At 37.2% G+C, this 14,208-nt stretch overlaps 1 protein-coding gene and 1 long non-coding RNA gene across 4 annotated transcripts; both read left to right on the forward strand.

The window, feature by feature from the left end:
• The first annotated feature begins 381 nt into the window (after window positions 1–381).
• Window positions 382–7,890, forward strand: acer1 (alkaline ceramidase 1). Its single transcript, XM_026346417.1, has 7 exons — window positions 382–779; window positions 2,949–3,061; window positions 3,154–3,268; window positions 3,736–3,874; window positions 5,231–5,368; window positions 5,457–5,594; window positions 5,947–7,890. The coding sequence occupies exons 1-7, from the start codon at window positions 773–775 to the stop codon at window positions 6,122–6,124; spliced, it is 828 nt and encodes a 275-aa protein (XP_026202202.1). The 5' UTR covers window positions 382–772; the 3' UTR covers window positions 6,125–7,890.
• Window positions 7,891–9,420: 1,530 nt separating this feature from the next.
• LOC113152947 lies at window positions 9,421–13,606 on the forward strand. 3 transcript variants are annotated; one of them, XR_003297940.1, is made up of 6 exons: window positions 9,421–9,635; window positions 9,773–9,878; window positions 10,468–10,643; window positions 10,901–10,956; window positions 11,580–11,677; window positions 12,954–13,606. It is a non-coding gene; the product is annotated as an uncharacterized LOC113152947 (long non-coding RNA). The 3 variants fall into 3 exon arrangements; XR_003297941.1 differs by lacking the exon at window positions 11,580–11,677 and having other exon boundaries at window positions 12,954–13,604; XR_003297939.1 differs by lacking the exon at window positions 12,954–13,606 and having other exon boundaries at window positions 11,580–12,060.
• The last annotated feature ends 602 nt before the right edge of the window (window positions 13,607–14,208 follow it).

Below are 14,208 nucleotides of genomic sequence, written 5' to 3' on the forward strand. Positions count from 1 at the left end.
CTACTACTTTTACTTGAAGTAAAGATCTAAGTTAGTATCATGAGCTCTAGGGTAGATTTAGTTGCTATCACATGTTATATTATACATTTGTTCATATATTAAATTAAATTGGTGGAGTCATCATGAGTACATTTACTTTTGACATACATCAATACCTTACAGTACAATTACCATCATTACAGTTGAGCACCACTATTGCACTTTAATAAAAATCCATTCAGCCCACGCACCACCAAGACCAGTTCTTCCGCCCACGTATGCTTTTATTTTGAAACACTCATGGCCGGTGTTGGCCCGGCTCAGCGGAGGCAGATGGACCGGTTGAGCCTCCTTTGTAGAGATTTAATAGACACGTATTGCAACCATCTGCAACACCTGACGCTCTTATCGTCTCCCTTTTTGTCTCTTACGATTTTGTGATCTTATTTTTTGACACATTCAATATAAACATTCACCTTGTCCTCATTGTGCTGCTGTAGTACTTGTACTGCTGTGGGAACACACTGGAGTGTTTTCTACCACATTCATCCTCTTTGTCAGGGGATTGCAGTACATGCTACCGGTAAACATTCAACGGAAAAAAACAAAGGAGTCCATTCCAGACATTTTCTCTTGATGACTTATTGCTCAGAGACGAAAAACCCTTCAACTTGATTTAACATGTCACAGGTGAGAGAGCGTCTCGAAGCTCCGCCCCTTTCAGTGCACCTGTTGTATCACCTGGAGCTGAGAAACACAGACCAGGGGGACGGGGACACCGGACAGCAGCAACATGGGAGGTAAGACTCATTCACGTCTGACACTAAGACCATGAATGAACTTTTTTAAATTAAGAATACATTTACTTTTCAATCAAAGTGTGCTCAATAGTGAGTTCACTATTGTCACAGGTGATGTGTCATCGTAGCAAACTAATCCTATAATTATCATGGCATACTAACATTCTCATAGTCAGTTTCCTTTTTAATCATCTGATAACAAACTACAAGAACATACATTGGTCACCATCTTTTGCAGAAGAGTGATTTTCTAGTTTAGTGTGACACTGATTTCAACATTCAATCTTATCATGCATTCAAAGTAAAATATTTAGGATAGCTGATTAATCCAAATAGTATCAGTGATTCCTAGTCAGCAGTTTAGTGCTATAGGATGCAAATAGAGCAATACCTAATCAAATACACAGAAGGCAATATGGACGTTGAGATCGTAACTTTGAAACTTAAGCAAACTATTTATATTGAAAGTTAAAACAATTAAATTACATAAAATTAACCATTTGACTTTTTGGACATTTAATTAGGACAGGCTTCTTTCATATGACTTCAAACTGTTTTCCTTAATATTTTGTTTTTACTTCACTTCCCCTTTCTCTATAGCAGTGTGTTTTTTTCTTAAAATCTGTTTACACTTTATACAACATTATGTTTTGCTAGGCTACATTCCAACATATTCATAGTAAGACGATTGTTTGAAGTAGAATTGAGGTTATTAATAACTTTTTGCATACTATTCTAAAACAATGTTTTATTTACCAGCATGCTCACATGCTCAACACTAATGTTGCCAGGTGATGCAGTTTCATTCACCTGTCAACTATTGAGTATTGTCCCAAAGGTATTAAGCAATGCCACAAAGGCACTTGTTGTTATAGCTACCACCAGCATTTACATAGTAAACTAAGCTAAAATGTCCCACTGAACCTGAACTCATCTCAAACCTCTAGTAGCTTCATACAGATTATAGAAAATCCTCCTTTTCAGTTGTAACATCTTTGTTCTTGTTAGAGTCCTCTTAAGTTAAATATTAACACTTTTAGTTGCAGTAGACTGACACGCTTTTAGTGTCCCTGATGAGTTAAAGAAAAGTGTCCTGTGGGAGGATTTTCCACAAACTGGCAACCCAAAAGTTATTCTCATTGATTGCTTTTTGTTCTAATAAATATGCCATTAACAAAGCAATTATTTATACTGTAGCTTATTCACTTTTGGAAAAGGTGCCTTATCAGAAGGTGACCTGATCCTATAGTGCCTGAGTTGTGGTGATCAATGCTGAGATTATAGTGTGTAAATGTTTCAGATTTGTCCTACAGCAACAAAATCTTATCAGATTATTTATGATTTTACAATCACAATTAATTGCCAATATTCAATCAATTTGTGTTTATACTGTATTGTCCATTATTTAACCTCAACTGGGTTAATCTAGATTAATTTTATAGACTATAACAGATTATTTTTTATTATTTCAAAACAAGTCATTCAATTTTATGTATCATTTTCAGATGTCATTATCTACTATAGCCACTTTATGTGGTTCACTACAAAATAGAAATTGTGCCAAAACATCTATTTTCTGAAGTGTGTTTTGAGACAGGTTTGACAGGTGGTCAAACAGTCCATCTCAGAGATCTCCATATTTAATTTAGGCGTGTCACACTGGAGTAGGACTCCCACAGTCTGGCAACCCGTGCGTTCTTCTTAATAGCATTTGTTCTTCTTACTGACCTGGTGGTGATGGTTATTAATTTATACAGTACCACTTAAAAGTAATGTACATTAAAAAAAATAGGTTTTAAACACTATGATGTTGTTGTACGGTGATATAACTACATTTTAAGTGTTTATTAATGTATAATGTTATATAGCATATGTTAACATTTATACCTATACTATACTATACTATACTATAAGTAATGATGCTTAGAGCTACATTATTGAGTGTTGCCACTTACACATTTCTCACAGTCCATAGTAGCTAGGACTATTTAAACAACTACCACAAGGTTATGAGAAAGATTGCAAAGCCACATTTGAATAAAGTATACATACAACTCAGGTTAGGGGAATGATTTCCATAAACCATCTACACAACTACTGCCAGTGTACTCTGGGTGACTGACAAATTAGAAGTCAATAGTTATTGTTTCCTACCTTTCTGTCTGACAGGTGTTTACTCCAGTGAAAAAATAGCAGGAGTTTTCTCCTATGAGAGTTCAGAAATCGACTGGTGTGAAGACAACTACAAACACTCTGAGCATGTGGTGGAGTACTTCAACACTGTAAGTTCTGTAACTTCATAGCAAATATACCGCAGCACAACATCCAACTATTGTCATAGTTCCCTTTTGATTGATTGATGTTTCCCCTGCAGATGAGCAGCTTTACTTTCTTCATTATATCTCCCATCATGCTCTACCTTCTGCATCCTTATGCCAAGGAGAGGAGTCTGTCGATCCACATGGTCTGGATCTTGATGATATTTGTTGGTCAGTTGCTTTTTATTTCTTTCTCTAAATAATTCATGTTGTTCTGTGTCTGTCTTATCATTTCAGACACACTGAAGTGTGCTTTGTTTACTTCAATGTCGCATGAGCCACTAATTCAGCTCATGTTTAAAACTTTATGTGCGTAATGCAGTGAGAGCGTACATCCATGTCACACATGGCCCCATTCCCCTCACTGTCATACTAAAAACCTGCCCCTAAATTCTGCACGCACAGATGAAACATTGTTAAGTGGCACCTGGAATTGAAGTGGCCCCAATATGTACCTCTGAGGAACACCGGTATTGTAATATAAACATAGAACTATGGGTCTGGGCTGATTCGATTATTTTATGTCAGGTCAATTTAAGTCTCACTGTCTCCATTTTCTTTAGTCCTTATGCATTTATCTTTTTGTATTTCTGTAGTGTATGAAAAATTTATTGTTTTATAATTCTCTCTTTTTGAAGGGCTCTTCTCAGCCTATTTCCACATGACTCTTAGTTTTGTTGGCCAGATGTTGGATGAGCTGTCAATCCTGTGGGTATTGGCAGTGGGATATGCTGTCTGGTTTCCTCGTAAACTGTTCCCTTCTTTTATAAAAGACAGGTAAGATTACCTTTAAACAAATAACCCAACAACCGCCTTTACTTGATACCAACACATACCTCTGAGTGTTACTAAGGATTCACATACAGCTCATTAATGCTTCAATAAGACAAACAAATTAATAATAGATTGTTTCTAAGACACGCACCTCTGGAACCTAACCTGTGCTAGCTGAGGAGCAAGTCCGACAGCCTCAACAGGAGTAACTGTCACAAAGACACAGGCGTTGAACTCACCTTTAATATGACAGGTAGGGTCTCTGAGCATTGTAAGAGAAGGAGCTCCACCCAACCTGTGCAAATATATAAAAATATATATATCACAAGGGGGGAGGAAAAATGAATGAAATCTTGATGAGTACCTGAAAAGAATTCCAGTTTTTCTGGGTAATCGGTTAGTCCTGGGCGTGTTGGAGCCTCTGAAGCAACTGTTAGTCACAGTTACACTCAGTTATATCCAGTGATATACTGATTACACTATTTTATTGCGGATTCTGGTGAGAGTGTCTGCCAACCAAATCAGAGCAAATTTTAAGTTTTTTTCCTTAATTTTAAAGTTGCATGACAACAGCTACAGAAACGTCTCATGAAAATGCAGTAACGTTAGAAAAGCAGGACGACAGAATAGCTCTGCCTTAAGAAATACTTTTCCTCACCCTTCCCTTTCCAAGTGTGGGAGAACTTATGGTGTCTGTCAGGTGTCATATCACCTGTAAGCTACATAGAGTAACAATATTTCAAGTGATGAGTTTAGATAGCTCTATATTTAGAAATTATATGTCTGTGTGTAAAACTACAGGCCATAGCTTTCCTAAGATAAGTTACTTGCAGCGTGGTAGCATTTCATTTGCACAACACAACAGTTCTGTTCAGGCAAAATACACACAACAGAAAGCATAATTATAAATACTATATTCCATTTATTCCATTTGTTTTGGTGATTTGAGAGCTGTTTGAGGGCTGTTCAGCTGTTGCCTTCCCCCTGTCTACCCTCATATAAGATGATATCTTCCAGCTTCTGGTTGACTAAATACACTTGATCCAGGTAATCAGCATTGGGCAGGAATAGTTAAATAGTCGCAGCATTAGGACCAGCTCTGCTATAAAACTTACACACTGCACCTTTAAGAACCTCAGCTCAGATTTTCATTGATGGTATAGTATGGCTGTTATAACACTAATAAAAAACACTAGTGTACTGTAATACTGGATAAGCTTTGGACAGCCATTATAGTTCTTAATCTCCCCTAAAGTTCAGTTCCCTTTGGCACAAGACTTTTATATGGCTCATAATCCATCCGTGACCTGAATCTTGGCCTCACAGCTTCTCTTCCCTGTCTCTGTCTGTTTTCCACAGGACCATGTTTTCACGACTCGTCATGGTGATTACCGTCATCACCTCAATGTCATCATTTGTTAAACCCACTGCGAATGCCTATGCTCTAAACTGCTTTGGCCTCCATCTGCTTTACACTCTGGCTCTTGAGATGAGATGGTATGAAAACACTGATATTTCAAACATCTGTATCTGGATTTTGAGCAGTTTTGATTTGTGCTGATCAAAGTCTTTCTTGCTTTGTCAGCTGCACTGACCAAAGAGCTCTGCGACTGGCCAAGCTGTCAGTGGGTCTGTGGATACTTGCCATCTCCTGCTGGATTAGTGACCGTTTTGGCTGCAGTTTCTGGCAGAGGCTAAACTTCTGCTACTTGCACGGGATATGGTAAGCCCTGCCTTACTTGTGTCCTTTCCTTATCTGTTCTTTCCACTCCTTTCCTTTTCTTACCTTATCATTCCCCTCCTTTCCTTACCTTTACACTGCTTTTCTCCTTTTGATAAACCTGTTTTCTGTTAGGGTTAGTTGTAGTTAGAGAAACATTGTGGTGTAGGTTATATATTAAAAAGTAAACAGTGACATTACAGTGACAGCATGATAAAGAATGTGTGCCCTACTTCGCACACCCATCATCCACTTGTGGCTTGTGAGCATAACATTTTTTATACAAAACACAGCCAAGTGAATGAGGCTTGCTTCTTGCTCATGTGTATTGATCATCATTTTACATATCTTTTAGGCACATTCTCATTGTGATAGCTGTGGCCTATGGCAGCACCCTGATAGCTTACCTGGATGCCAACAATGAGATACCGTATTCACTCCCTGGACTGCAGTACTGGCCATGTGATAAATGGGCTCTTGGATTTCCTCACATAGTCTTAAAGGGTATTGCCAAAACACAGAAACACTGCTGATGATGTGAAAGTCTCTATTAGTGAACTCTATCGCTGCAGTATTTCATAGAAATATGTAAGCCCCCACATAAACCTCACCAGCCCCAGCCCAGATTCAAAATAATGTCCTCATTACCACAATTCAAAACACACTCCAGATGTTGCAGAACCATTTTTGCACTAATATTATTGTAAAACAAATAACTGGGTTTCTCAGAACCTAGATGTTAGCGTTGGACTGAAAATGAAGTGTGTAAAAGATGCTAATCATGAATGGCTTCATAAACTGTCTGTAGGCGTTCTGAATGCCTGAAAAAATGAATGAAATGCGTAATGTGCATGTTTTAGTCTATAGAAATCTATTGTTTTGATTTATTTGACTCTGCAGATGGCAAGATACCTTTATGTACTGTAAGTTTTCTTATTATAATGCTGTTACAATACTTCTTAAGTAAGCCATTATTATCAGAATTTATTAGATTGAAAAACTACAGTGAAACGTGTTTACATAGCATTTTGAAGTACCTCAACACATGGTTTTACAGTATATACTATGTCCTTTGAGGCTGGTTTACCTGAACTGTTGAACCTGGTTTTTGTCTAATTTCAAATTACTACCACCAACGGTAAAGTTATCTGTGCAGTGACAATTAAAAGTGCCATAGTTTGACCTCAATTTACATTGAGAACATTTGAAGCATTTCAGTAAGAAACGTTAATATCAAGCAAATCTCAGGACAAATTTTTTATTGTCATTCAGGACTCATGTATTTGTTTGACTGACTATTCTACAAGAATAACTTTCTATTTATGAAATGTCTTTTCTTTTGTGTGACTGACCCCAATTCACACTTTTTGGAGAATATTCAGGAACACTGTACCTGGAACTATGAACACACGAGTACAGCAACACTAGCTACTTTACAAAAAGAAATGCTTGTGTATTCTTTGCATTTTCAGAGACAGAACAATGTAATGTAATGTAGAAATGTAATATTATGAATATTAATAAGTTACAGGCAGATGACTGATCCAAGATCCAAGGAACAAATAAGACAGAGTACGTTGGCAGTAATTTCAAATGGCACAAAAATAAAAATGTTTCAGTGACCTGTAGAAGAACTGTTGAGCAGATATATTATGCTAGAATGCAAGGATAAGGAATGATCCCCTGTTACTACCATCAGGCCTTCCTTTCTCTAATTTCCTTTTTTTTAAAATACTAGACTAACTTTTTTCTTTCTAATCAGAGAAGATGACTCACATTACACCCATAATCGGTATCATTCCTTTGTTAAGAGACTCACAAGCCATCAAAGTTGGAGACTATTCCAGCAGATTTAATCTTTCATTCTGATAAATATCTGTTATACAAAAATATATATTCTCAGGTTTGATTGATGGCCTTACAGGTCATGATATAACTGTATTTTTGTTCATGATGGAAGAATGATGAATGATGTGGACATAACAAATATTGTTCTGTTAAAAGTTGGACTTGAGGACAAGTTCAACACATTTTTCTCTCTCATTTACATTTAGTCATTTGGCAGACTCTTTTATCCAAAGCGACTAATAAGTGAGGTACAAGGAAAGCAATAAATATCTAAGCCAAGGAGAAAAGTAAAGTGTACTAGAAAGAAATATTTTCATTTTATGAGGTGTAAGTGCAAGATTTGTTTTTACAATTAAAAGACTCTATTATTAAGCTCTACTATTTGTGTGAAATCTGTGGGTTGTGTCTTCTATTTGTATGAAAATGACAATTAAAGGTTGATGTCTCAATACAAGTGTGTCAATCTCCAGTCTGACAGCCAGCCTGAGTGTGAGGCTGAATGGATTGGTTTGAGCAGCAGGAGGAGATGTGGAGGCATCAAGCCAGTGAGAAAGTAGTGACCTTCTGCTCCAGAGCTGAGGCCAGCTAATCTCACATCAAAGTCTGAGCACAACAGCGACTTGACTTTACTGCAATGGGTCCTGACATCCTGACTTTGTAGAAAAGAGACATTTTAAATTAGAAAACATCTTTCTTTTTTGGTGAAATGTTTAAGTTGAGTAAGATAAACGCTACAAACTGTGAAGTTATGAATAACAATACATTTAAAGAAAAACCCGTTTTTTCTAGGAGCTTGATTCATAAAATTAATGGCGTTTAAAATCACTATAGATTGTTGAAAATTAGGAGGCAGGGGCTGGGCCATAAGCTTACATGCTACTAGATTAAATAAATTTGACAAATGTCAGAGATTTTACTGGACCATGTTTACTATGGTATCTTTCTTTAGGTTAAATATTTGGGCCATAGCTTTAATGGCATACCTTGATTTTTGTATTACTTTTGCATCAGTGTTAAATTAATAATATTGTGCACAAGATCCCATATTATAAATGACAATATGTTATGTGTCCTGGGCTCAAATTTATTATCCTAAGACTTCAACGAAGACTAATGAACTTCAACATAGTGTACAACAAATTAAGTCTTATAAGTAAGATACTGTAAGATAACTTACTCAGGTTATTACATGTACCACATTAATCACAGTAGCTGCAACTAATGAGTATTTTGTTATTGATCATTTTTTGATTAAAAACACTAAGTTACATGATCGCACAGTAATGAAACGATAATACCAAATACATAATCTTCCCTTAGAACATCTGTAATTAATGCGTTGCAGAATAAATGGGATCCAGACTTCAAAGGAAGACGTTACTATAAAATACAGAAACGACAACATTGTAGTCAAAAAGAAGAGGTGATATTAACACGAATAAGGACCGATCATGCAGGTTTAAGGTCAACAATAGATGTAACTTAGCAGCTGGATGGTGTAGTGGTAAGATCACCGCCCTCCATGTAGGAAATCTTACCTTATGCTTACACTACCTTTGCTTGTACCTTGTATATATCAATTGTACGTCGATTGGGATAAAAGCATCTGCAAAATAACTAAATGTGACTTGAAAAAAGTTTGTGAAATTTACCTCAGAATCAAATTAATTTGCCAGTTGGCTTATACAAGGCATTCAGTGTGCCCTGGTGTCAACAGAAAGCACAACATTAACATGAGCAACAGTGATAAACATGATAATAATAACACAGGTATAATGGTGCAATAAGAACACAAGGGGAAAAAAATCTAACCCCCTAACCAGAAAGGTTCTGACGTGCTAAATAAATAAGACATGAAAAGAAAATGTGTTTGTTTTTTACGATTTCCGCTGAATTAATTCTAAAAACTCCGATACAGTAGTCGGCGGTGTTCACCTTTTTCCGCTGGCTGCGATGCGATAAAACATGCGAAGAAGAAGAAGAAGAAGAAGAAGAAGAAGAAGAAACATCAGAAGAAGAAACAAATAAACAAACATGTCTAACTGCGTGGATAACGTGAAAAAGTGACTCTGCGATCTAAAGCAGAGTTTTGTGAGCTAGTAGAACTTCGGGGAATTATTTTGAGGCTCACGGATTTAAGGTTTGGTTTATCGGACTGAGACGTTTCCAGTCATTTATGGAAAGTTACGTCTAATGGTCAGTAAGTTACTGCTAGCATTAGCCACAACATTAGTGTGATCCAAACTGATGAGAGCAGTAATACCATAACGCCAAGATGAGTCTAAATAAAAGAAGAATCTGGTGGAGAAATCTCTGTTTTGTTTGTCTTCAAGGAGTCGTCTTCAGAGCTGGAGTGAGGAGACGTGTCCAGGGGCCAAACGCCCGGAAACCACCGATATTTAAAGTTAAGACCGGGGGCAGAGAAACATGGAGAACCAGGTATCATTACACTGTGTTTGTGACTCCTACTGTAACCTGAACTTATCAAGGCCCAAACTAGTGTTTGACTTCAGAGATGATGTATGCTTGACTTTGAAAAGTTAAAATAAACTGCACCAAAGTTGGGTGAAGATTTTGTCAGACTTTGTCAAACCATTTTAGAGAAATTAAGTCTCATTTACATAATTTGGGCCTATCATCAGATGCTGAGATAATCTATGCTTGACTTTGAAAAGTCAGAAATAATCTGCACCAAACAACAACAGATACTTGTAAATAATATAACAGTGGAAAAGCAATGTGTACACTGTTTGAATACAATTATGTCGCTGTTTCCGTGTCTGCTGGAAGAGGTCCCCAAGTCTTTTTTCTTTAACACTTAATTGAGCTAAATATGGTGCAGCAAATAATTTTCATTGTCAGTTTACTAATTATAATTACTTCCAGCTCATAGAGCTTCTTCAGTTATCATTAAATGACCTAAGTTGATCTTTCTCAACCCTATGAAGTACAGTATTATAATTTTAAAAAATTTCCCTTGAATTTTTCTTAGAAAAGTTTTTTTTTCTTCTTATTTGTCCTCTTTCAGTGTAAGGTTCAGTTGAACACAGAGTTGAGCCACCTGGGTGAGGGAAGAAGTAGGATCAGATAACTTCATACACAACTGGACTGTTTTAGTCCAAGAGCCACAGACTGATGACATGCAGCAGTTAGTAGAGAAAGTTATCTTCCACCTACATGTGAGCTATTCCACATCCAAGAGAGGTAAGAGGTATTTTAACATGCACTCAGCTACACATTCTTTTTGGCAGAATTATTTATATATTTTATACACAAGTCCTTCATTGGCTGCATAAATGACATTAAGGAATGCAGCATAACACATTTACTATGAAATGACAAAGGAGCGTACAGGGTTCCTTCCACTTAATTAGTTGGAGGAGCTCAGTCCCCTGTTAACTCTAAGAATAACTTTCATTTAGTTTTGACTTTAATTTCCATCAAACTGTGTCTCTCTGCAGTATGCAAGAATCCTCCGTACAGCGTGGCAGAGTCTTGCCCTTACTTCAAGAACAAGGTAATGCTGATGAACAAATGCACAAGAAACAAACAAGACTGGTTTGTGAACATTTTCAACGTTATGTGCCCAAAGAATGAGGTCAACTGACTACCTGAATATACTGAATGAACAGGTTATTCTATCAATTAATTTATTTTCTCTGATGGCATGGGCATATTCCAAGAAGACAATGTCAGAATTCATCAGGCTCAAATTGTGAAAGAGTAGTTGAGGGAGCATGACACATCATTTTCACACATGGATTGGCCACCACGGAGTGCAGACCTTAACCCCATTGAGAATCTTTGCGGCCAAAAAATTGTGTTTCTAATTTAACCTAGTGCTTAACCCAGAAAGTGAACCTTCTGTAGGCCACCTGCACTGTAAGAAGCTCACCTTCAACAGCTCATAAAGACTGGAGGGGTGAGAATGTCTGTCACGCTGCTTGAGTTGGATTTTAAATAAACTGACTATAGTCAGACGTAACATCGATCATGTAATGTATTTTGATGTTAATTCTAAAATAAAAACCTGATAACTGACACTGATTGAGACGTTATATACGTCGTTATATACGTACTTTATAAAAAATGCCTCAAAGATCAGCAGAAAAACACAATCAGGTTGTTTCTTTATTTTAGATAATGATGTGTCCAGAGCCAGCTGAGTCTGAGTCCAGTTCAGAGTTTCGAGTCCAACACCCTCAATGGATGATCAAGACATGTGATATGTGTCAGAGGTTGGGCAGCATGCCAAAGCAAAACTCTTATGATCCATGCATTCAGAAAATGATGCACTAACCACTAAGCAGTGTTGGCGAAGTTATTTTTGAAACCGCTGTTCTGCTGCTCTTGCACTAGCTGTCTCTGGCTTTCTCATATCCTATATGTCTCTCTACATAGCTACACCTGTCCTATCCCGACCCCTTCTCGCTGCTTCAGCTGCAACAGTTTAATTGGATAGCTAAATCACACTTGTCAAACAGACAAGTAAATAAAAGTATAGTTACTCCCCAAACCTTCCACTAAATCATCACAGTTGCTTTCGGCTTTTAAGTATTTCTATTAGTTAACTCAAAACAACTTCACTGAATATTGTAGTCAATTTCATTGATGTTTTTTTTCAATTCAATTCAATTCAATTCAATTTTATTTGTAGAGCGCTTTTTACAATTGACATTGTCACAAAGCAGCTTTACACAACCAAAGAACAGTACATGAACAGTGTATGTGTATGAGTCATAATAATGTGATTGTCCCTGATGAGCAAGCCGAGGGCGACAGTGGCAAGGAAAAACTCCCTGAGAAGGCAACAGGAAGAAACCTTGAGAGGAACCAGACTCAACAGGGAACCCATCCTCATATGGGTGATTACATGCTGTGTAGGCAGCAGTCCAGTATAACAGTTAAAGTATTTTAAGTTAATATGGAGTCCAGTTAGTTATTGCAGGCAGACTAGTTCCATTCCTTGACTATCGAGCGTTGAGTCGAGACCTCCAAGAAACAGCTTCCGACGTCCGCCGAGGCCGGGACCGACATCATAGTAGCTTGTGACCAATCCAGTCTCCAAACGCATCCCAAAGGGCAAACGGTGGATCCAGGCGACGAGATCTCCAGCCAGAAGTTGGGCATCAGGACGAGTCAGACAGGTCCAGAGGGCAAAGGGTGGAATGACGTGTAGCTCGACAGAGAGACAGGAAGAGGGAAAAGAGAGAGGGAGAGGGAAAGAGAGAGAAGAGGAGAGATTGCAGTTAGTTGTATTCACAGTCAGATAAAAAAAGATGTTGGATATTTGGTATTGTGTTAATTTAAATGGTTAAATAATCCTCAGAACACATTTTGTTGACACAGGCAACACAATCAAATAGACCACAGCCTGTTTTACCTGCTTTGTTGCTTTTTTGGACAGCTTTTTAAACAGAGAAAAGTCATGTGTTTTGTTTATGTTCAATTTTTTGTGGTCTAGTTAGTTTTGTTATGTCTGCTTATATTCATCCGAATGGCTTCTCTCTTCAGGAATCCAATAAAAAGGAAGTGATGGAGCACTTGGAATGACCCCCAACAAGATTCTACTTTGAAAAGCTAAAGCTACCTCCAAAGAAAACTATGGATTTGGAACTTGCAAGAGTTGTAGTCAGAGTTAAAACATTTTACAATGGCCAAATGCAAATGGTGCACCTCCATTCTCATAATATTACCCGACCAGTATTTCCTTTGCAAACAAATGTTGGTGCATTTTCTACATTTGAATGTAACACTTCTCTCGAGTTGGCTGTTAAGATTATTCAAAATTGTTCTCAGGGATGTTTTCAAGTTTGTAAAGTTTAGATATAACCAGTTAAAGCTTTGTAATTAACTGAAACCCTGATGCCAAATAGAATTAGAAGAACTACAATTAAGTGGCCAAAGAAATTACAGTGTCCTTTTAGTAGACCTCAGATCCTGAATCCATGATCTGTTACCAGTTTGAAATATCAAACATGACACACGTCTGCATACCTGTGTATCTGGGTGGAGCAGTGATGCTGCCAGATGTGTATTGTGCTTATCTGACTGTATTGAAATGTAAAAGTAAAAGCCACAATTTTCCAAATTATATTAAAATGTTTTTATATCAAGTTCAACCTTTAAACTGTTTTTTATTTATTTACCAATTACATGTGCTGTCATATTTTAAAACACAATTGCTATTAAAACATTATGTTTTGCATGTGAAACCTGCAGGTCTTCATTTTGTATTTTTAACATCTACATATTTGAAAGGAACGATTTTTAAGATTGATGACTCAGTACAAGTGGGACATGCTCCTGTCTCACAGTCAGGTGGGGCATCTTTTACTCAGATTTGACTGAGAGGCAGACTGGATCAGTTTGAGCAGCAGGAGGTGAAGCGGAGGCACTAAGCCAGTGAGCAAGTGGTGACCTTCTGTCCTAGAGCTGAGGCCCGATAATCTCACATCAAAGTCGGAGTCTGTGTCGTCTGTGACTCTGTAGATGGATGATGTGCTATTTTGTATTGAGATGAAACATTTGAAATGGAACCAGTGTGAAATACGCTTTGTAACATCATTATTAGTACTTGTTAAGTTTAGGGTAATAATACTTTTATCCAGATGTACTCTGTTTAACAAATCCCCTACTGTGCTTTTGTGATCCATAAATTGTGTATTTCAATCACAATTCCTTTTGAATAATGTGTTGTATGAGTAAAAAGATATAAAATGTGACCTTAAAAGGTAAACAGTTCATACAAACCCTAATAAGGGTGCAG

The sequence above is a fragment of the Anabas testudineus genome, chromosome 4, assembly GCF_900324465.2.
Source record: "Anabas testudineus chromosome 4, fAnaTes1.2, whole genome shotgun sequence".
Lineage (NCBI taxonomy): Eukaryota > Metazoa > Chordata > Actinopteri > Anabantiformes > Anabantidae > Anabas > Anabas testudineus.